This window comes from Bos indicus x Bos taurus, chromosome 3, assembly GCF_003369695.1.
Source record: "Bos indicus x Bos taurus breed Angus x Brahman F1 hybrid chromosome 3, Bos_hybrid_MaternalHap_v2.0, whole genome shotgun sequence".
Classification (NCBI taxonomy): domain Eukaryota; kingdom Metazoa; phylum Chordata; class Mammalia; order Artiodactyla; family Bovidae; genus Bos; species Bos indicus x Bos taurus.
This window is the reverse complement of record NC_040078.1, coordinates 44784550-44809532: the sequence shown is the minus strand read 5'-3', so window position 1 is coordinate 44809532 and position 24983 is coordinate 44784550. Positions and strand designations below refer to the sequence as shown.

Here is a 24983-nt window from a genome sequence, read left to right as displayed (position 1 = left end):
TGGATTGTGATCTAATCTGCAGTATTGCTTTTCTGAAGTGGCTCTGCTAGAAGTGAACTGAAAAGAGGTTTTTCATTTGTTTGTGCCAGAGATTCCAGGGATATATTACTCAACCAGGGTTTCTTGTAGTTTTTGAATTGTGGCTTCCTGAACCATAGTCAGGATTTCAGGGGGAGAGGTCTCTCCCACTTTGAGCCTAGGCTGATCCAGAAGAGTTTTGTTATTGAGAGAATATTTTACAAATTTCCGTTTCCATTATTCTTTCATGACAATTCAGATTCATGCCTTTAGATTCTTTAGGCCAATCCTAGCACCCCACCCTTGGGAGCTGGCAGAGTATCATTCAAGTGTTTAGTCTCATTCTCTCACTTAAGCTTTCTTTGTTTCTCCATGCTAGAAGTCAATTACTTCCTTGAAAGCTCATCCGTGCACTTAAAAAGATCCTTGTTATAGTTTGTTAGGATATTTAGTGGAAGGATTGTAAAATTATATATTTTGCTACAATCCAAGAACCAACAGTCCCCAAACATCCTTATAAGTCCTCTCCTCTATTTTTTAAGGCAACATGCATAACACTTTCTTTCAGCGAGTCTTATTTACCAGTTATTATTTACCTTGGGTAAGTTATTAAACCTCAACTTGCCATGGCAGCTACTACTCCTGGTCCTCCTGAAGCCCCAAGATCTAGCAGAACTCATTATTTGTCCTTTGTGGAAAAGATAAATTGGGTTTGCTTCTCCTGCTTTCCTCCCAACACAATCATCCATGAACTTACTGACTGCTTTATTTCCCATCAGATTTTGCATATCACATTTTTTCCTGATCAATTAAATCACCTCCAGCAAAACAAGTAATGCTTATGGGGTGACCTGTCTTATCATGGGTCTCATTACCAGAAACAGCTGACTTTATGAATGGTTGAATGGCATATTAACAGGCAGTTATGGTCTCAGGAGATCCTACCTGGAAAATATGAGAAAGAGGGAGCTTTTTGACAAAATGTATTTTCTCAGAACCAAAAATTAATATATATTAACCAGAATAAGAGTCCCAAAACCAAGGGACAAAACTGGGTAGGACATCTCTTAATACTATATCTGTATTTAAGGTTTTGTATTATAGTGACCCCATGGACTGTAGCCTGAGAGGCTCCTCCATCCATGGGATTTCCCAGGCAAGAGCATTGGAGTGGGGTGCCATTGCCTTCTCCGATTATAGTGATTGAGAGAATTTAGTACCCAACTAAGAACTTTTCCATTAAAGGACCTAGTGATGATCCTATTTAATGAGAAATTGGGACTGTTATTTGGCAATTTGGAGAAGGCAATGGCAACCTACCCCGGTACTCTTGCCTGGAAAATCCCATGGACGGAGGAGCCTGGTAGGCTGCTGTCCATGGGGTTGCTAAGAGTCGGACACGACTGAGCAACTTCACTTTCACTTTTCACTTTCATGCATTGGAGAAGGAAATGACAACCCACTCCAGTGTTCTTGCCTGGAGAATCCCAGGGACGGGGGAACCTCATGGGCTGCCGTCTATGGGGTCGTACAGAGTCGGACGTGACTGAAGCGACTTAGCAGCAGCAGCATGTGGCAATTTAGTACTTTTTATACCACTGAATACATAAACATGGCATGTTGGTAATTAAACTCTAAAATGTAGTCCATCAGGTACAAAATATCAACAGAGTTACAGCAGAACCACAGGAGGAATAGACGTGTTAGAAGCGTGTGTGTGTGTGTATGTATGCGCTCAGTGGTGTCCAACTCTTTGTGACCCCATGGACTTTAGACCACCTGACTCCTCTGTCCTTGGGATTTTCCAGGCAAGAATACTGGAGTGGGTTGGCATTTCCTTCTCCAGGACCTCTTCCATACCCAGGGATCAAACCTTGTGTTTCCTGCATTGGCAGGTGGATTCTTTATCACTGCGCTACTTGGGAAGCCCTTTAGACTTAGAGCTACCCCAGATGTGAGCAGGTTTGGATTTTCCTCCTTTGGGGAGCCAGGGACTATATTCCCAGGAGTTTGAAGAATAGCTGAAGTATATTTAGCAGAAATTGGGGAAAAAATAGAAAGTATGTGAGGAATTGTGATTTTAATGTTGGTTGGCCAAAGGAATGAGTTGTAGTAGGGATTTTTTTTTTTTTTTTCTTTTCTTTTTTTCTTTGGCTGACCAGTATCAATCTGGACTTAATATGCTTAGAAATCTAATTTGTCTTTTAAATGTCTAATTTGTCTTTTAACCCCCTTTCAGGGTTTTGAAAGTAGAATAATTAACAGAGAAACAGGACTGTGGGCACTTTTGTGGTATAACAGCAAAGGAAGTTCTCAGAGATAGCTGTGGTACTGATGTGGGTATCAGTGATATCACTGTCAGTGGTAGTGTGTGGAGGGGGTGTGATATCTGATGCTCAGTACTGGTGGTGGCAATGTCTGCCGTATTAGTTCCGTGGTATGAGTTCGGCTGTGATACAAGCTTGGTTTGTTCTGTCCATTTTCTGAGCTCGTCTCTATGCTTTCTGGCAATTCTCTGAGTCACAGTATCCTTAAGAATTTCCTGGTTCAGACTGCAATTCGAAAAACTTGAATCTTTCTCACTAGCCAATATGAGCTTAGAGAGGAAAAAGTCTTTTAATAACTTGTATCCTTTGTTTTCTCTTAGCAGACAGCTTTTTTGGGTGGGTACATCTGCTACTGTGATTTATTAATAAATAATGTGATCTCTAATCTTAAAATGTTATAATTTAATAAAGAATGTAAGGCATTTACATGAAATAAATGCAATCTATTACATGAAATAAAAGTAAATGCTAAATTGGGAACAGACTGTGTCAATCAGAAAATCTTCCTCAAAGACATGGGATTACAGTTAACTCCTGAAGGATGGGCAGGAGATGGCATTTTGGGTACAGGAACCATAAAGCATAGGCAGGAGCTTGGATATTCAACCAGCAGGGAGACATGCTTGATTGAAGAAGTGTGTTTATGAACTGAAACCAATTTGACTGGTTAAGAGGCACATATCACTAAGGCCTTGTCTTCTAATCAGAAAGAAATTCTCTTACACGTCTAAGTTTTTTTCTGAAGTTAAACATGTTAAACATTAGGCTAAACATTTTGCCGCAGACATTTTAGAAGCCACGTTTGAATTAGCCTCTGCTCTATGTGCAAACTTCTTAGCTGTTCTTTCCTGGCTGATGGGAGAAGAGAGTTGGGGCGGAGGTGAGTAAGTAATACAACCTGAAAATAGTTCCAAATACATCGATTTACATTCCATTTTCCTTTATTTTTGGAATTTCTTTTTTAAAATTATTTTTAATATTAATAATAAGCAGCCAACAACTAAACAGTTACGGCTTTGCATTGGCAGTGTAAAGACTGAAGACTATTTCTCAATGGCAACGTCCCGACAGTCATGCTTGCTGTCCTTGACCCTTAGTACCATTCTTGCTCACTGACTTCAGAAAGACTTCCAGGAGTAAAGATACATTTGAAAGTGGCTGAAAATAGTTTTAAAATCCAACTTCCCTGGCTTGATAGTGAAATGACCACACAGTCTGGTCACTGGGTCAAAAATCAATTACAAAACAGAAGAGTTTTTGCATTAGCCTTAGTAAAAGACGGACTCGAAAACCACAACCGGGGAAAAAAATAAAGCAACCATTAAACTACAGGAAATACAGTATTGGTTTTTTCCTCTTGGCGAGATGGGTCGACTGCTTTCCAGCCCCGCTGTGGCTCCTCTGAAGTTCACGGTTCGCTCTGTCTCTTCTTCCCAGATCCCCGCCGCCATAGAAGCCTTCGCAGGGTAGCCCTGCAGCCAGGTCCCACTCCCTACCTTCAGGGGACCGCGTCCCAGGCCCCACCCTAGCCAGAGCCCCAGAGTCCCACTCTTTCGCCTCCGGCAGGCCCCAAGCCAGGTGGGGACGAACCCAGGCCGGGCGTTTGCTCCCAGTTCCGCGTCTGCGCAGCGGACGTGGGGCTGGAGCGGGGCCGGCCGGGGAGGCGCAGGATGCGCGGGAGCCAATGGGCAAGCTCGGGGAAGCCGGGCTGGCGGCGACGGCCGGACCGGCGCGCACTCTCGGGATGGAGGGCGAGTGCCGGGCGTCTCAGGCGCGCTCCTGGGGCCTCCCGGCTGGGGGCGCCGGCGGGGACAGCCCGGGGGGTGACGCCCCCCTCCCCGGCAGCATCAGCTCCTCCTCCCTGCTGCAGGCCGAGGTGCTGGATCTGGACGAGGACGAGGACGACCTGGAGGTGTTCAGTAAGGTGAGGGCTGCGCGGCGGCGCGTCCCGGGAAAGTTCCAAGTCAACTCCCAGAGTTGGCCCCGCCGTGCGGCGGCCGCCCTAGCGCGCTCACCCGGCCCCGCCGGAGGCTTGGAGCCGAGGGTGGGTGGGTCTTCCCAGGCCGCCTGATCCTGTCTGGCTGCTCGCCGCCCCCGTGGCTGACTCCCAGCACGTCCCGAATTGCAGCAGTTCACTCTTCTGCACTTTGACCTTGCGTTCGGCAGGGCCATGGCTTCGTGGAATCTGCAAAGTTGTGCCATTTCCCACTTTTCTCTTCTTTCCTTCTCTGACGCGGATATTTCCAGGGACAGTGCTGGAACCGGGGAGGCGGTGGCCCGAAAGTGCCCCCGCCCCTGGCAGCTTCTTTTAGGGCGCAGCCAGCCCTGAACCCTGGGAGCGAAATCACCCGAGTCTAGGGAAATTATTCTTGATTTAGTGTTGTTGCTGGTTTTGGATTGGAGACTTGGGTGGCGCCGGAGGTTAGTCTTAAGTCTAGTGGGAAGAGGCGTTAGGGAATCCCTCTTCAGGAGAAAACAGTTGGTGTGTCCAACTAGGAAGCTCCTGCGCTGCGGAGCTCAGGATTTTTTAGATAGCTCCTGCCACCCAACTCACCACCGGCGCTTTCATTTTTAAACCTAACCCAGGGAAACCTAGAGACCAAAGGGCCCTCTGAACTTTCAGGATTGTTGGAGAGAAATTGACTCGGTCACTGGCAGACTTGTGGTGCCCGTAGGCTGATGGTTGTAATTTTGTTTTGGAAAAGAAAAATAACCATTCTTGGGAGGCCATTCAATGCCACTGCAGCTTCTCTCAGTTGCTGCTGGTAGAAGAGTTGAGATGGGAACATTGTATTTTCATTACTAAGAAGCCTGTTCAGTAGGTGTGTTACCTTGAGGTGTTAAGTAAAGCAACAGACTTCACCACTGCTTTATTCTGGGAGAGGTTATAAAGTGGACAAGCATACTCAGACCACAAAGAGGAATATGCAAAACTCCCCGCCTTTTTTCCCTATAGGATTAAGTAAAGTGGTAGGCACAGGTGTATTGGGGAAGTTCAGACAGAGTATCTGGTTTATACACTTGATGAAATCACATGACCTTTCAGTGTGTTTAAATTGTAAAACAGTGGAATTATTTTTTGTTTACTTGTTGTTGTTCCACACATACTTTATGTTCAGATCAAGGACAGTTGATCAGTTCTTATTTATTGCCTTCTAAGATACCATTGTTGTTTAGTCACTAAATCATATCTGACTCTTTGGGACCTGGTGGATTGTAGCCCACCAGGCTTCTCTGTCCATGGGTTTTCCCAGGCAAGAAAACTGGAGTAAGTTGCCATTTCCTTCTCCAGGGGACCTTCCTGATCCAGGGATCGAACCTGTGTCTCTTGCATTGGCAGGAAGATTGTTTACCACTGGAGCCACCAGACTATGAGCGTTAGCCTTTGGGGCTCTGCACTGTGAAGCTTGGGGTGGGGAGGATGTGTACAGGGAGTATGTAGAGAGTGGCAAGCGCGTATCAGGATCATCTGGGATGGTTTAAATTTGTCATGTGCTTTCTCTTTCCCCAGATTCTAAGTGTCCTGGCCTCCACCAAGAATCACTGTTTTAATGAGCCTCTTGTAGTCTGAGGCCAATCTTAGATGAAGCTAATGAAATTTGAGTTTGGGCTTTTTTTTGCCTGGGTCTCTGGAAAATGTAAGATACTGGGAGTAGTACAGGTTCTAGGTGGGAAAGGAATGACAGATTGTAGCCAGAAGCGTTTCTTTTTTTTAATATAATATAAATTTATTTATTTTAATTGGAGGCTAATTACAATATTGTATTGGTTTTACCATACATTGACATGAATCTGCCATGGGTGTGCATGTGTTCCCCATCCTGAACCCCCTTCCCACCTCCCTCCCCATCCTATCCCTTTGGGTCCGTAGTCCCAGTGCATCAGCCCCAGCATCCTGTTTGTGAAATGAATCGCCAGTCCAGTTTCAATGCATGATACAAGATGCTGGGGGCCAGAAGCATTTCTAAGTAAGCATTTCTGGTGAATTGCTTAAAGCCATCTCAGAAGAAAGGAATCTAGAACTCTGTGACTCCAATGAGCTGTTGAGCTTTCTTTTCTCATTCCAAATAAAACAGTTGTTCTTCCTAATTTTGTTTTGTAATTGTGTATTCTGTTTTAAAAGAATGTAAATTTCAGCAACATACTTAACCACTGCTTTATTAAGCAGTGCATTTAGTAAGGTGCGATATTGTATCTTTACCTTAACCTATGTGGCTGGCTTCTATAGAAGAGGGCTTTAACTTTTCTATGGCTCCAGTTCAACACTAGCAAGCAGGGTGGATCCAAGTGTATGAATCCTGCTTGATTATATTTTAGTAAGTTGAATTTTGCAACCATTAACTGCAGTTCGACAAGCAAATTTAAGAAACTCGTCTTCATTTGGCCTGCTTTCTCTGCTGCTCCCTTTTTAGCTTGTGTCTCTGTAGAACCCTACCACTGTCCAGCATACCCTAAGCTGGTATCAGCTATTGCTTTTGAAGTGTACTAACTTTACCCTTCCGAACTTTGAGACTGACGATTTTCATATTCAGTTTATATTTACAATTGTATCTCTTATTTCCTTAGATTGTTTATGAGTATATATACCGTACCCCTGTCCAGGTGCTTTTTCTTTTAATCTTTTTATAATGGAAGTAGAGTTGATATACAATAATACAGTAGTTTCTGCTGTATGATGTAATGATTTGACATTTATATGCATTATGAACTGATCACCATGATAAGTCTAGTAACCATCATAAAGTTACTGCAATATTATCGACTATATTCTCTACATGTGCATTACATACCTGTGACTTAGTTGTTTTATAACTGAAAGTTTGCACTTTTTAATCCCTTTAACCTATTTCTCCCTCCCTTTTCCAAACTACTAGTTTGTATCTATGGATCTTGTTTCTGTTTTATTTGTTCATTTGTTCTGTTTTTTATATTCTACATATAAATGAAATGATAAAACATTTGTCTGACTTATTTCACTTCATAATACCCTCTAGGTCCATCCATGTTGTTGCAGGTGGCAAAATTTTATTCTTTTTTATGGCTGAGTAATATATTCAGTTGTGTACATATATACACAGCATCTTTGTCTATTCATCTACTGATAGACACTTAGATTGCTTCCATAAGCTGGCTGTTGCAAATGATGCTACTGTGAGAATGAAAAAAAAGGAGTGAAAGTGTTAGTTGCTCAGTTGTGTGCTACTCTTAGCAAACTCATGGACTGTAACCTGCCAAGCTCCTCTGTCCATGGAATTTTCCAGGTAAGAACATTGGAGTGGATAGCCATTCGCTGCTCCAAAGGATCTTCCTGACCCAGGGATCAAACTTGGGTCTCCTGCACTGCAGGAGATTCTGACACTGCACTGACAGATTCTTTACTGTCTGAGCCACTAGGGAAGCACGTGAGCGCTGGGCTGCATGCATGCGTGCTAAGTTGCTTTAGTTGTGTCCACCTCTTTGCGACCCTGTGGACCATAGCCCACCAGGCTCCTCTGTCCTTGGGATTCTCCAGGCAAGAATGCTGAAGTGGTTTGCCATTCCCTTCTCCAGGGGATCTACCTAACCCAGGGATTGAACCCACATCTCTTGTGTCTCCTGCATTGGCAGGCATAATCTTTATCACTAGCACAAACTGGGAAGCCCAAAGATATATAGGGGTGTGTGTATATCTTTTCAAATTAGTGTTTTTGTTTCTTCAGATAAATACTAAGAAGTGAGATTACTGGATCATATGATCATTCTTAAGTTTTTGAGACATCTTCATACTGTTTTCCATAGTGACTGCATCAATTTATATTCCCACCAATAGTGCACGAGGGTTTCCTTTTCTCCAAATTTTTACCAATACTTGTTTTTTGTTGTTCATTAAAAAAAAAAAAAAAACCATCCAGACAGGTGTGAGGTGATATCTGCCATATTATGTTTGGATTTGCATTGCCCGACGGAGAAGGCAATGGCACCCCACTCCAGTACTTTTGCCTAGAAAATCCCATGGACGGAGGTGCCTAGTAGGCTGCAGTCCATGGGGTTGCTAAGAGTAGGACATGACTGAGCGATTTCACTTTCACTTTTTACTTTCATGCATTGGAGAAGGAAATGGCAACCCACTCCAGTGTTCTTGCCTGGAGAATCCCAGGGACACGACTGAAGTGACTTAACAGCAGTAGCAGCAGTGATTAGTGACATTGAACATTCTTTTCCTTTGTCTTCTGACCATCTTTATGTCTTCTTCCTTGGAAAACTGTCTATTCAGGTCTTCTACTCATGTTTAAATTGGGTTGTTTCTTTTGTTTTGCTTATTTTCTTTTTCATGATTATTCATTTTATATTGAGTTGACGGAGTTCTTTATATATTTTGGATATAACACCCTTATCAGATATATAACTTGCAGATAACTCTTCCATTTAGTAGGTTGCCTTTTCATTTTGTTGATGGCTTTCTTTGCTATGCAAAAGCTTCTTAGCTTTGCGACCCCATGAACAACAGCACACCAGGCCTCCCTGTCCAGGACCAACTCCCCGAGTCCACCCAAACCCATGTGCATTGAGTCAGTGATGCCATCCAACCATGTCATTCTCTGTCATCCCCTTCTCCTCCTGCCCTCAATCTTTCCCTGCATCAGGGTCTTTTCCAATGAGTCAGCTCTTTGCATCAGGTGGCCAAAGTTTTGGAGTTTCAGCTTCAACATCAGTCCTTCCAATGAGCACCCAGGTCTGATCTCCTTTAGGATGGACTGGTTGGATCTCCTTGAAGTCAAGGGACTCTCAAGAGTCTTCTCCAACACCACAGTTCAAAAGCATCAATTCTTCTGTGCTCAGCTTTCTTTATAGTCCAACTCTCATATCCATACACGACTACTGGAAAAACCATAGCTTTGACTAGACGGACCTTTGTGGACAAAGTAATGTCTCTGCTTTTTAATATGCTGTCTAGGTTGCTCATAACTTTCCTTCCAAGGAGTAAGCGTCTTTTAATTTTATGGCTGCAATCACCATCTGCAGTGATTTTGAAGCCCAGAAAAATAAAGTCAGCCACTATTTCCACTGTTTCCCCATCTATTTGCCATGAAGTGATGGTACCGGATGCCATGATCTTAGTTTTCTGAATGTTGAGCTTTAAGCCAACTTTTTCAGTCTCCTTTTTCACTTTCATCAAGAGGCTCTTTAGTTCTTCTTTACTTTCTGCCATAAGGGTGGTGTCATCTGCATATCTGAGTTCATTGTTATTTCTGCCGGCAATCTTGATCCCAGCTTGTGCTTCTTCCAGCCCAGCATTTCTCATGGGGTACTCTGCATAGAAGTTAAATAAGCAGGGTGACAATATACAGCCTTGATGTACTCCCTTTCCTATTTGGAACCAGTCTGTTGTTCCATGACCAGTTCTAACCGTTGCTTCCTGACCTGCATATAGGTTTCTAAAGAGGCAGGACAGGTGGTCTGGTATTCCCATCTCTTTCAGAATTTTCCACAGTTTAATGTTATCCACACAGTCAAAGGCTTTGGCATAGTCAATAAAGCAGAAATAGATGTTTTTCTGGAACTCTCTTGCTTTTTCGATGATCCAGCGGATGTTGGCAATTTGATCTCTGGTTCCTCTGCCTTTTCTAAAACCAGCTTGAACGTCTGGAAGTTCACAGTTCACGTATTGCTGAAGCCTGGCTTGGAGAATTTTGAGCATTACTTTACTAGCGTGTGAGATGAGTGCAATTGTGCGGTAGTTTGAGCATTCTTTAGCATTGCCTTTCTTTGGGATTGGAATGAATACTGACGTTTTCCAGTCCTGTGGCCACTGCTGAGTTTTCCAAATTTGCTGGCATATTGAGTGCAGCACTTTCACAGCATCATCTTTCAGAATTTGAAATAGCTTAACTGGAATTCCATCACCTCCACTAGCTTTGTTCATAGTGATGCTTTCTAAGTCCCACCTGACTTCACATTCCAGGATGTCTGGGTCTAGATGAGTGATAACACCATCGTGATTATCTGGGTCATGAAGATCTTTTTTGTACAGTTCTTCTGTGTATTCTTGGCACCTCTTCTTAATATCTTCTGCTTCTTTTAGGTCCCTACCATTTCTGTCCTTTATCGAGCCAATCTTTGCATGAATTGTTCCCTTGGTATCTCTAATTCTCAAAGAGATCTCTCGTCTTTCCCATTCTATTGTTTTCCTCTATTTCTTTGCACTGATCACTGAGGAAGGCTTTCTTATCTCTCTTTGCTATTCTTTGGAACTCTGCATTCAAATGGGTGTATCTTTCCTCTTCTCCTTTCCTTTTCATTTCCCTTTTTTTCACAGCTATTTGTAAGGCCTCCTCAGACAGCCATTTTGTTTTTTTTGCATTTCTTTCTTTGGGGGATGGTCTTGATTCCTGTCTCCTGTACAGTGTCGCGAACCTCAGTCCATAGTTCCATCAGGCACTCTGTCTATCAGATCTATTCCCTTAAATCTATTTCTCACTTCCACTGTATAATCATAAGGGATTTGATTTAGGTTATACCTGAATTGTCTAGTGGTTTTCTCCACTTTCTTCAATTTTAGTATGAATTTGGCAATAAGGAGTTCATGATCTGAGCCGCAGTCAGCTCTGGGTCTTGTTTTTGCTGACTGTATAGAGCTTCTCCATCTTTGGCTGCAAAGAATATAATCAATCTGATTTCGGTGTCGACCATCTGGTGATGACCATGTGTAGAGTCTTGTCTTGCGTTGTTGTGGACAACCTCATTTTGTTCTTGATTGTAGAGGAAAAGCTTTCAGTTTTTCACCACTGTATATGTTAGCTGTGAGTTTGTCATACATGGCCTTTGTTATGTTGAGGTATTCCCACTTTGTTGAGAATTTTTCTTATAAATTGATGTTTAATTTTGTCAAATGCTTTTTCTTTATCTCTTGAGCTGATCATATGATTTTCATTCTTCATTTTGTTAATGTGGTTTGTGTGTGTGTTCAGTTGCTTCAGTCGTGTCCGACTCTTTGTGTTCCCATGTACTGCAGCCCACCAGGCTCCTCCATCCATGGGATTCTCTAGGCAAGAATACTGGAATGGGTTGCCATGCCCTTCTCCAAGGGAACTTCCCATCCCAGGGATTGAACCCTTGTCTCCTGGGGCTTCTACATTGCAGGCAGAGTGTTTACTGCTGAGTCATTGAGGAACTCTAATTTGGTTTATTGGGATACATTTGCAGATCAGAAGCTTTTTAAAGAGTAAGTTCTTTGGCTTATAATCATTTATTTTTTTTTGCACAGTCCATTACAAGTAAGTACCTGTTAAATAGCTGTTAAATATTTTTGTGTAAGATGCTATGCTAAACATTCTTTGGAACAAAGAAATGCAAGATTCATGTCTTGTTATCACAGTCTTGGAGTTCAGCTGGAAGATGTGACAGAAACTCTAAATGATAGTATACATCAAGAGAGATAGGAAAGTAAAACAAAGTATTGTTCTGAGTTTTCAAATAATCCAGTTAGGAGAAAATGATATCAGCTCTCAATAAAACACAGAGAATGCAGAGGATATTGACTTAAAAGGACAAGAATAGATGTGGAAGATAGGAGAACATAAATGATAATTTGTAAAGGATAAAAAGTGTAGCAATAATTTTAGAACAGGGGCAAAGTAAAATGAGACTTGCAAAAAATTTACCTAGAGAATAGGGACAAACTTGTCCATATATAACATAAAAAGTTCTTTGAGGGGAAAAGAATATATTAAAATAAATTGCCTTTGTTTTTAATAAATACTGTAATGTGTAGAAGAAATAGTAGTTGAAACAGAGCATAGGCAAATATGTCACAGTGAAACACAGATATTTATGTGTTACTCAGTAAATAATAGCCAATAAAATGAAGGTCTATATTATTTAGGATAATCAGGGAATTTACAGATGTAATTATTGTCATCACCACTAGTTGACCTCGAGAAGTCATGATATGTAGGCTTAGTGCTCAGAAGCTGGAGCTTCTGAGGTAAAAATTCTTTTTAAAAATAATGGGGCAGAAAAAAGGTTCTGCAAGGTATGTGCATGTTTCCTCAGTCGTGTCCCATTCTTTCCAACCACGTGGACTGTAGCCCATCAGGCTTCCCTGTCCATGGGATTTTCCGGGCAGGAATACTGGATTGGGTTCCCATTTCCTTCTCCATCTGGAAGGTACAGACAAACAGAATTAATTTCAAGCTCTGACAAAGCTTTAAAAGCAACAGAACTATTTAGTATATTTAGTATAAACACTTTGAAAAGAAGGAGATGATCATTTTTAATGAGAATGGTGGATAACTAAGATTTTTATAGTAAATTAGAAATATAACAATGTATATATTATATATTATATGTACAATGTATGTATTATACATATAGTATATACACGTATATATTATACATATATCAATAACCTCAGATATGCAGATGACACCACCCTTATGGCAGAAAGTGAAGAGGAACTCAAAAGCCTCTTGATGAAAGTGAAAGTGGAGAGTGAAAAAGTTGGCTTAAAGCTCAACATTCAGAAAACGAAGATCATGGCATCCGGTCCCATTACTTCATGGGAAATAGATGGGGAAACAGTGGAAACAGTGTCAGACTTTCTTTTTCTGGGCTCCAAAATCACTGCAGATGGTGACTGCAGCCATGAAATTAAAAGACACTTACTCCTTGGAAGGAAAGTTATGACCAACCTAGGTAGCATATTCAAAAGCAGAGACATTACTTTGACAACAAAGGTTCATCTAGTCAAGGCTATGGTTTTTCCAGTGGTCATGTATGGATGTGAGAGTTGGACTGTGAAGAAGGCTGAGCACCGAAGAATTGATGCTTTAGAACTGTGGTGTTGGAGAAGACTCTTGCGAGTCCCTTGGACTGCAAGGAGATCCAACCAGTCCATTCTGAAGGAGATCAGCCCTGGGATTTCTTTGGAAGGAATGATGCTAAAGCTGAAACTCCAGTACTTTGGCCACCTCATGCGAAGAGTTGACTCATTGGAAAAGACTCTGATGCTGGGAGGGATTGGGGGCAGGAGGAGAAGGGGACGACAGAGGATGAGATGGCTGGATGGCATCACTGACTCGATGGACGTGAGTCTGAGTGAACTCCAGGAGTTGGTGATGGACAGGGAGGCCTGGCATGCTGCGATTCATGGGGTCGCAAAGAGTCGGACACGACTGAGCGACTGATCTGATCTGATCTGATGTACAATATATACATATATTATTATATGTACATAATATATGTATATATTATGTACATATATTAATATACTACATAATATATATACATATATATATACACATACATATATATATATATACACACACGCACATATATTATGTATTATGTACACATATATATGGGAAGGCAATGGCACCCCACTCCAGTACTTTTGCCTGGAAAATCCCATAGACAGAGGAGCTTGGTGGGCTGCAGTCCATGGGGTCGCTGAGAGTCGGACACAACTGAGCGACTTCACTTTCACTTTTCACTTTCATGCATTGGAAAAGGAAATGGCAACCCACTTCAGTGTTCTTGCCTGGAGAATCCCAGGGACGGGGGAACCTGGTGGGCTGCCTTCTATGGGGTCGCACAGAGTCAGACACGACTGAAGCGACTTAGCAGCAGCAGCAGTATATATATGTATATATTATATATATAACACTATTATATGTTATGTATATAACAATGTATATGTTATATATATAACAATGTATATATTATTTTAAAAGCTTGAAAGAAACATTCATATTTTTGTGGAAAAGGTTATTTTTGAAAGAATAATTAGCTCTATTGTTGAAACTCCAGTTCTGATATGTGTGTGTGTTTGTATGTGTATATGTGTGTGTGTGTGTGTATAATCTTTGTCAATGGAGGGAGAATTATACTATTTAACAATTCTATCAAATACTTAGAAGATATTGGAAATCTGGTTATTAATTTTTCACATTTGTTCTTGGAACCATTTTTATTTAACTCCTATTGTTTGCCTCTATTAGTCATGATCATGATAATCAGAATTCTCTCCATTGATTTAAATGAAGAGAGTTTAATGCAAGGACTATTTATAGCATTTTGGGCAAGTTTCAGGAACAAAGAAAGGATACTGAGGCATTTAGAGACTTGCAGTAATAAAAAGCCATTAGAACCCGTAGTTCTAAAGGGAAGAGAAATGGAAATAGTGTTGCTGGAAGTCAAGGATACTTGGAGCTGTGGAGAAGGGGCCACTTCCACATAAGCTATGTTGACACAGAGATGAAGCTAGAAACATGCCACTGCCTGAGGTGTGATTCCAAAGCAGAGAGGAAATGTAACAGTGTATATATTTATTTGAACAAGCTATTGAAGAAATCACTCACATTTTGGTTGAAAAGGTTATTTTGGAGAGAATTAGCTTTCCAAAAGCTATAGTTGCTGAGAAATCCAGCTTTGATATGTGTGTGAATGTGTGTTTGTGTGTGTGTAAAATCACTTTAGCCTCAGCTAAAGTTCCAGGCAACATCCAGCATTAAATGACTAGCTTGTGAGTAAAGATGTCTAGCATGATGTCAGTCCTTAGCATTGAGGCATGTTATCTTCTCAGCCAAGGCCCCGCATATAATGCGGGTGAGACATCCCATTTCTGCTGTATCCTGTCAGAATTCTTGACCTAATAAATCACTGAGCGTAATAAAATATAAAAACAAAATATCTTGGGTTGTTTTGTTATTCAGTAGTAGAAACTGTAACAAAAGCTAATAGTCTGTAAAACATAATCGGTCTTTTGGATTTTTTGATAAATACAGGATTACAGCAGGCAAGTCATGTGTTCCCCTTTCTCTGACCCTCATCTTGATCCTGCCTGCATGAGTCTTAGCATTTTGATGGTTAAATAAAGAGGAACCGATAAAGGAAAATAGGGCTGATCCAGGACTATTTCTGTTCCTCCCTCTGGACACTCCACTGCCTACCAGCTCAGCCTTCTTATATGTTAAGTACTTTTATATTCCTCCCAGAGGAGGAAGAGTAGGTGAATAAAGTAGAAAGATGAAAAATCCTCAAGTTCTCCTTATGAGTGAGCATATATGGTCAACAGTAAAATTAAAACAAATGAGGAACTTGCAGGGTAAATTTGGATAGATTGTGTATAGATCCATTTTATGTACAAGCATTCCTAGTGGTTTGAAGTAACTGAATGATAATATATCCAAATGACACAGTTTCTGAACAAATAATGTATTTTCAAGGTCATATGGAGTATTAATTGTACTGTAATTTGAACTGTCTATGCAGCTGAAGTTCCATTCTACCTTCTGTACTTTAAAGGGATATTATGTCTTCTGTGGATACCAGTGACCTGATTGTTTGGAATACTGTTTTGCGAGAGAGTCTTAGATCGAGTCTGGACTTGGCAGAATGAGAGTTTGGATCCAACAGCACTGTCTTTCACTGGCACAAGGAGTGGGGAGGGCTGCTGCAGTAGTAACAGCCTCACTGTACATTTGCCATCGTGAAGGAGAATAAACTAAGGCGTTTCACTGATGATATGTTCTGGCAACCATGGCCTCTGAAGAAAGGCTGGGAAGAACAAAATGTAGTTTAGTTTGGCAAAAGACTTGGGCTGATTTTTTAAACAAACTTTATGAAGAGTTCTTCCAGTGGATTTAAATGTGTATAGTTTTGAAGGGCAGAATTAGAACCTAGGTCAAAGTCTATGGAGATCAGTTTCAGGTCAGTTGATGGAATAGTTTTCTAATTGAAGTTTCCAGAATAAAAGTTATCCTCAGCTAGGCCATAAATCCTGTCACTGTAATTGCTCTAGGACAAACTGAATGATTAACTGTCTCAGAGCATGGGACGGTTGCACAGTCCCTTCCACTATTAAGAGGCTGTTACAAATGGAATTTTAAATTGCCAGACTTAACCATGAGAGCAACAGGAAACCTCACATAGGTGTTCCTATTTATCCCTTCAGCTAATCACTGCAGCTTAATTTCCAAACTAAATTATGTTTTACAATTCCCTAATTCTAATATTTCTCTTCCCACAGCTGTTATCTTTTTCATTTAGTTCTCTGTTAATGGTGTGGCAGTTTCTTAGCTATAGGATAAAATATCAGTGCTATGTCTTCCCTTCTATTTATGCCTTTCACTCACTCTCTCTGTTCTTTACATATCTTAGAAGTCCCATTTGGTTTTATCTTCTTGGTATCTCTGGAATTAGTGCCTTCTTCTTACTCCCATTGTTCCAACCCTAAGTAGAATTGTGGTTGCCTTTGAGAACCATAATATAGCCTCAGAAGGTCTTCATTCTTCTGATGTTTTTTGCCTGTAGGCTGACCTACATCCTCACAGAGAACTGATGTTTCCAGAACACACAGCTCTGAACATACTGAATATATTGTCCCATTGTGTCATCCAGGCTCTTGGTGATTAGGCTACAACCCTGGCTTTCCTTGCCTCTTCCCTCACCCTCCTACCTTTCTGTCTTTCACCTTAGCACTCAAAATATGTTGCATGAGTCTGTTGGATCACCTGGGAGCTTGTTAGAAGTGCAGTTTCAGAACCCACTCCAGACCAAATGAATCAGAATCAGTATTATAACTGGATTCCTCATCTTGCACCTTACAATTTACTGTTGGGTCTCAACAAACCAAAATCCTTTCTGTTATTTATGGCCCATTGTAAAGCGACCTCTTTCCTAAGGACATTTTTGTTCTCCAGCTAGAATTAATTTCTTCCCATTCTGGGCTTCCCATAATAGTGTTTTGAATCTCATAATACCTAATATGTTTTGTCTTATAAAGAAGTATTTTTATTTCTCTTCTCTAAAATCTTGATTGTCTCTCTAGCTTCAATAAATTAAACTCCTTGAAGGTAGAAGAGTAGGAACTCTAAATATTAATGGAATAAATACATTAATGAATTATATGGCCTGTGCATTTTTTTTCATACATACAGACACAGTTATCACAATAATTTGCCACTGATCTGTTTTCAGTAAATTTGGTTTGTATTGTATTGGTCTTTCCAGTCAGGTTACTAGACCAAATAGAATTTAAAATAAATTTGTCTTGATAAATGGTGAGTAAATGTTATTGATGGATGACACAGAGCTGTGTTGAGCATCAATCCTAACAAAATCTCCTATTTAGATTTCATTAGGAGAGATAAACACAAAGAATTTAAAAACCCAAAGAAATCATTTAGAAACCTTTTATTTGGGAAAATAAATCCTGTTAAGCCAATAACACCTGTCTCAATCAGGGGGCTTAGTTGCAAGCAATGGAAATCAACTCTGGCAGGAAGAATGAAATAGTAGTTCACAGAGTAGATTTGAAGGCTGGAAATGCAGATGCAGAAAAGGACACGCTCTAGCAGTATCTATGTTGTTGAGCTACTAAGTCATGTCCAACTCTTTTGCAACTCCATGGACTGTAGCCTGCCAGGCTTCTCTGTCCGTGGAATTACCCAGGCAAGAGTTAACATGGGTTACCATTTTTTTCTCCAGGTGATCTTCCCGACTCAGGGATTGAACCTGCATCCTTTGCATTGCAGGTAAATTCTTTATCGCTGAGCAACCAGGGAAACAGCAGAATCTATACCCAGTTTTATATTTGGAAATAAGATTGAATGTTGTGTAGCTAAAAGAAAATAAAATCCACGAGAACCTTTAGGGAGAAGAACTATATAGTTCTTTTGTGCAGATAACAATATTTTGTTTATTGGTCAGTGGCACTGGGGAAAATTATTACAAGTATTTCAGGAAAATAATATTAGAAGACCAGATTTGAATTTAATATACTTTATTCCATTGAGTTTTGAAGGTGGTGTTTTATTTTTGCAGTTCGGGGGTTCTGATAGGATGTTCTAGTGTAACCCTGATAGCCTGCTAGTTTTTACAAGTGGCTAGTGTGGTCAAAATGAAACACAGATTGAACAGTTATGTAGTTGTAGTGTTCAAAATTTATTTTTTTATGCATTTTAAAACTGTATCACACACTTTTCAAAGAGGATATTAGACTAAAAGTTAAACATTTACAATTACTTTAAGAAGATACTTTAAATTTGTCTCAATGAACAAATAAAAATTTATAGGCAGGAACGGTTTTGTCTGTTTTATTTTATTTTATTTTTTTTATTTTTTTTTAAATTTTATTTTATTTTTAAACTTTACAATATTGTATTAGTTTTGCCAAATATCGAAATGAATCTGCCACAGGTATACCCGCGTTCCTCATCCTGAACCCACCTCCCTCCTCCCTCCCCTACCCTCCCTCTGGGTCATCCCAGTGCACCAGCCCCAAGCATCCAGTACCGTGCATCGAACCTGGACTGGCGACTCATTTCATACATGATATTATACATGTTTCAATGCTATTCTCCCAAATCTCCCCACCCTCTCCCTCTCCCACAGAGTCCATAAGACTGATCTATACGTAGGTGTCTCTTTTGCTGTCTCTTACACAGGGTTATTGTTACCATCTTTCTAAATTCCATATGTATGTGTTAGTATACTGTATTGGTGTTTTTCTTTCTGGCTTACTTCACTCTGTATAATAGGTTCCAGTTTTATCCATCTCATTAGAACTGATTCAAATGTATTCTTTTTAATGGCTGAGTAATACTCCATTGTGTATATGTACCACAGCTTTCTTATCCATTCATCTGCTGATGGGCATCTAGGTTGCTTCCATGTCCTGGCTATTATAAACAGTGCTGCGATGAACATTGGGGTACTCATGTCTCTTTCCCTTCTGGTTTCCTCAGTGTGTATGCCCAGTAGTGGGATTGCTGGATCACAAGGCAGTTCTATTTCCAGTTTTTTAAGGAATCTCCACACTGTTCTCCATAGTGGCTGTACTAGTTTGCATTCCCACCAACAGTGTAAGAGAGTTCCCTTTTCTCCACACCCTCTCCAGCATTTATTGCTTGTAGACTTTTGGATTGCAGCCATTCTGACTGGCGTGAAATGGTACCTCATAGTGGTTTTGATTTGCATTTCTCTGATAATGAGTGATGTTGAGCATCTTTTCATGTGTTTGTTAGCCATCTGTATGTCTTCTTTGGAGAAATGTCTATTTAGTTCTTGGGCCCATTTTTTGATTGGGTCATTTATTTTTCTGGAGTTGAGCTGTAGGAGTTGCTTGTATATTTTTGAGATTAGTTGTTTGTCCGTTGCTTCATTTGCTATTATTTTCTCCCATTCCGAAGGCTGTCTTTTCACCTTGCTTATAGTTTCCTTTGTTGTGCAGAAGCTTTTAAGTTTAATTAGGTCCCATTTGTTTATTTTTGCTTTTATTTCCAATATTCTGGGAGGTGGGTCATAGAGGATCCTGCTGTGACGTATGTCGGAGAGTGTTTTGCCTATGTTCTCCTCTAGGAGTTTTATAGTTTCTGGTCTTACATTGAGATCTTTAATCCATTTTGAGTTTATTTTTGTGTATGGTGTTAGAAAGTGTTCTAGTTTCATGCTTTTACAAGTGGTTGACCAGTTTTCCCAGCACCACTTGTTAAAGAGATTGTCTTTAATCCATTGTATATTCTTGCCTCCTTTGTCAAAGATAAGGTGTTCATATGTGCGTGGATTTATCTCTGGGCTTTCTATTTTGTTCCATTGATCAATATTTCTGTCTTTGTGCCAGTACCATACTGTCTTGATAACTGTGGCTTTGTAATAGAGTCTGAAGTCAGGTAGGTTGATTCCTCCAGTTCCATTCTTCTTTCTCAAGATAGCTTTGGCTATTCGAGGTTTTTTGTATTTCCATACAAATTGTGAAATTATTTGTTCTAGCTCTGTGAAGAATACCGTTGGTAGCTTGATAGGGATTGCATTGAATCTATAAATTGCTTTGGGTAGTATACTCATTTTCACTATATTGATTCTTCCAATCCATGAACATGGTATATTTCTCCATCTATTAGTGTCCTCTTTGATTTCTTTCACCAGTGTTTTATAGTTTTCTATATATAGGTCTTTAGTTTCTTTAGGTAGATATATTCCTAAGTATTTTATTCTTTCCGTTGCAATGGTGAATGGAATTGTTTCCTTAATTTCTCTTTCAGTTTTCTCATTATTAGTGTATAGGAATGCAAGGGATTTCTGTGTGTTGATTTTATATTCTGCAACTTTATTATAACCGTTGATTAGTTCTAGTAATTTTCTGGTGGAATCTTTAGGGTTTTCTATGTAAAGGATCATGTCATCTGCAAACAGTGAGAGTTTTACTTCTTCTTTTCCAATGTGGATTCCTTTTATTTCTTTTTCTGCTCTGATTGCTGTGGCCAAAACTTCCAAAACTATGTTGAATAGTAATGGTGAAAGTGGGCACCCTTGTCTTGTTCCTGACTTTAGAGGAAATGCTTTCAATTTTTCACCATTGAGGATAATGTTTGCTGTGGGTTTGTCATATATAGCTTTTATTATGTTGAGGTATGTTCCTTCTATTCCTGCTTTCTGGAGAGTTCTTATCATAAATGGATGTTGAATTTTGTCAAAGGCTTTCTCTGCATCTATTGGGATAATCATATGGTTTTTGTTTTTCAATTTGTTAATGTGGTGTATAACATTGATTGATTTGCGGATATTGAAGAATCCTTGCATCCCTGGGATAAAGCCCACTTGGTCATGGTGTATGATCTTTTTAATGTATTGTTGGATTCTGATTGCTAGAATTTTGTTAAGGATTTTTGCATCTATGTTCATCAGTGATATTGGCCTGTAGTTTTCTTTTTTTGTGGGATCTTTGTCAGGTTTTGGTATTAGGGTGATGGTGGCCTCATAGAATGAGTTTAGAAGTTTACCTTCCTCTGCAATTTTCTGGAAGAGTTTGAGCAGGATAGATGTTAGCTCCTCTCTAAATTTTTGGTAGAATTCAGCTGTGAAGCTGTCTGGACCTGGGCTTTTGTTTGCTGGAAGATTTTTGATTACAGTTTCAATTTCCGTGCTTGTGATGGGTCTGTTAAGATTTTCTATTTCTTCCTGTTCCAGTTTTGGAAAGTTGTACTTTTCTAAGAATTTGTCCATTTCTTCCACATTGTCCATTTTATTAGCATATAATTGTTGATAGTAGTCTCTTATGATCCTTTGTATTTCTGTGTTGTCTGTTGTGATCTCTCCATTTTCATTTCTAATTTTATTGATTTGATTTTTCTACCTTTGTTTCTTGATGAGTCTGGCTAATGGTTTGTCAATTTTATTTATCCTTTCAAAGAACCAGCTTTTGGCTTTGTTGATTTTTGCTATGGTCTCTTTTGTTTCTTTTGCATTTATTTCTGCCCTAATTTTTAAGATTTCTTTCCTTCTACTAACCCTGGGGTTCTTCATTTCTTCCTTTTCTAGTTGCTTTAGGTGTAGGGTTAGTTATTTATTTGACTTTTTTCTTGTTTCTTTAGGTATGCCTGTATTGCTATGAACTTTCCCCTTAGGACTGCTTTTAAAGTGTCCCACAGGTTTTGAGTTGTTGTGTTTTCATTTTCATTAGTTTCTATGCAAATTTTGATTTCTTTTTTTGATTTCTTCTGTGATTTGTTGGTTATTCAGTAGGGTGTTGTTCAGCCTCCATATGTTGGAATTTTTAATAGTTTTTCTCCTGTAATTGAGATCTAATCTTACTGCATTGTGGTCAGAAAAGATGCTTGGAATGATTTCTATTTTTTTGAATTTACCAAGGCTAGATTTATGGCCCAGGATGTGATCTATCCTGGAGAAGGTTCCATGTGCGCTTGAGAAAAAGGTGAAATTCATTGTTTTGGGATGAAATGTCCTTTAGATATCAATTAGGTCTAACTGGTCTATTGTATCGTTTAACATTTGTGTTTCCTTGTTAATTTTCTGTTTCGTTGATCTATCCATAGGTGTGAGTGGGGTATTAAAGTCTCCCACTATTATTGTGTTATTGTTAATTTCTCCTTTCATACTTGTTAGCATTTGTCTTACATACTGCGGTGCTCCCGTGTTGGGTGCATATATATTTATAATTGTTATATCTTCTTCTTGGATTGATCCTTTGATCATTAGGTAGTGACCATCTTTGTCTCTTTTCACAGCCTTTGTTTTAAAGTCTATTTTATCTGATATAAGTATTGCTACTCCTGCTTTCTTTTGGTCCCTATTTGCATGGAAAATCTTTTTCCAGCCCTTCACTTTCAGTCTGTATGTGTCCCCTGTTTTGAGGTGGGTCTCTTGTAGACAACATATGTAGGGGTCTTGTTTTTGTATCCATTCAGCCAGTCTTTGTCTTTTGGTCGGGGCATTCAACCCATTTACATTTAAGGTAATTACTGATAAGTATGATTCCGTTGCCATTTACTTTATTGTTTTGAGTTCGAGTTTATACACTGTTTTTGTGTTTCCTGTCTAGAGAATATCGTTTAGTATTTGTTGGAGAGCTGGTTTGGTGGTGCTGAATTCTCTCAGCTTTTGCTTGTCTGAGAAGCTTTTGATTTCTCCTTCATATTTGAATGAGATCCTTGCTGGGTACAATAATCTGGGCTGTAGGTTATTTTCTTTCATCGCTTTAAGTATGTCTTGCCATTCCCTCCTGGCTTGAAGAGTTTCTATTGAAAGATCAGCTGTTATCCTTATGGGAATTCCCTTGTGTGTTATTTGTTGTTTTTCCCTTGCTGCTTTTAACATTTGTTCTTTGTGTTTGATCTTTGTTAATTTGATTAATATGTGTCTTGGGGTGTTTCTCCTTGGGTTTATCCTGTTTGGGACTCTCTGGGTTTCTTGGACTTGGGTGATTATTTCCTTCCCCATTTTAGGGAAGTTTTCAACTATTATCTCCTCAAGTATTTTCTCATGGTCTTTCTTTTTGTCTTCTTCTTCTGGAACCCCTATGATTCAAATGTTGTAGCATTTAATATTGTCCTGGAGGTCTCTGAGATTGTCCTCATTTCTTTTAATTCGTTTTTCTTTTATCCTCTCTGATTCATTTATTTCTACCATTCTATCTTCTAATTCACTAATCCTATCTTCTGCCTCTGTTATTCTACTATTGGTTGCCTCCAGAGTGTTTTTAATTTCATTTATTGCATTATTCATTTTATATTGACTCTCTTTTATTTCTTCTAGGTCCTTGTTAAACCTTTCTTCCATCTTCTCAATCTTTGTCTCCAAGCTATTTATCTGTGATTCCATTTTGATTTCAAGATTTTGGATCAATTTCACTATCATTATTCGGAATTCTTTATCAGGTAGATTCCCTATCTCTTCCTCTTTTGTTTGGTTTGGTGGGCTTTTATCCTGTTCCTTTGTCTGTTGGGTATTCCTCTGTCTCTTCATCTTGTTTAAATTGCTGAGCTTGGGGTGTCCTTTCTGTATTCTGGCAGTTTGTGGAGTTGTCTTTATTGTGGCGTTTCCTCGCTCTGTGTGGGTTTGTACAGGTGGCTTGTCAAGGTTTCTTGGTTAGGGAAGCTTGTGTCGGTGTTCTGGTGAGTGGAGCTGTATTTCTTCTCTCTCCTTTCAAAGACTTGGGTTGCTTTTCTGGGTGCCTGATGTCCTCTGCTGGCTTTCAGAAGTTGTTTTGTGGAATTTACTCGGCGTTTAAATGTTCTTTTGATGAACTTGTGGGGGAGAAAGTGTTCTCCCCGTCCTACTCCTCCGCCATCTTAGCTCCTCCCCTGGTTTTGTCTGTTTTAAACAGAATATTTGATTAACTCTGACTCTACCTTTATCTAGTCACCCTGGATAATGCAGTGTTACTTGTAGTATTAATAAAAAAGGATGTCAGACAACCAAAATTATTAGCAAATACTGATATAAAAATCAGTAAAACACACCTATGATAAAATAGAACAGAAGGTTAAATTGGCAGTTTTTAAAACTGATACTGAAATGATTTTTTTTGACCTTGAGAAATTCTTTGGTATGACATACCCTTTGAAAATTATTTTTAACTAACTTTATTGAGATATAATTATATACCACAAAATTCATCCATTTTGGGTAAGTGATTTTTTTTTAAGTAAATTTACTGAGTTGTACAACCATCACTGTCAACTAGTTTTAGAACATTTTCATCTTCTACCCAAAATCTGTCATTCCATTTTCAGTTAGTACCCATTTTTACTCCCAGCCATAGACAACTACTAATCTCCTATTTTCTGTCTCTATAAATTTGCCTTTTTAGGATGTTTCACATAAAAAGAATCATACATTTTTGTGTGTGTCTGGTTTCTTTTATTTAGCATAATATTTTATTTTTTTAATTATTTGAATATTTTTGCTATAAGATAAAAATTTTATTCTAAAATGAGAATCAGAGCTTGTTCATTTAAAATGAAACATTAGGAATAGAAATCCTGTTTAGAATTAAAATGGAAACCTTATTATGTGTGACCAAAAACAAAAGGTAAACTCTTGGTATATGGGTTTTCAAAATTGGGGGAAAAAAGTCCCTCATTCATTCTTTCGTATTAATGCTGAGAAGGTTAAGTGTGTGCATCTGTGTGCATACATACATAATACATATGTTCTTGAATACATCTGTATTTAACCTGAATGAAGGTTGAATGGTATTTTTGGTCAGGTTCCACTAGATAATGCTCTAGTACAAACAGCCTCAAGTTCTTAGTGGCTTATCTACAGTAAAGACTTCTTTCTTCCTCGTGTATATGTCAACTGTGTCTGACTGTGAGTCTGGTCCAGGCTTTGGGTCTACTTCATCTGGGGATAAAG

The 24983-nt window shown here is 39.4% G+C and overlaps 1 protein-coding gene across 2 annotated transcripts in view; it reads left to right on the top strand.

Annotated features, from left to right (window-relative positions):
- Positions 1–3986: 3986 nt before the first annotated feature.
- Positions 3987–24983, top strand: part of SNX7 (sorting nexin 7) — a 118691-nt gene continuing 97694 nt past the window's right edge. Inside the window, exon 1 of one of the 2 annotated variants that reach the window (XM_027536428.1) lies at positions 3987–4269. In XM_027536428.1, coding sequence (XP_027392229.1) covers positions 4030–4269 — 240 coding nt within the window. In that variant the 5' untranslated portion in view covers positions 3987–4029. The remainder of the gene's footprint in view (positions 4270–24983) is intronic. The other variant, XM_027536429.1, reaches the window with a different exon arrangement.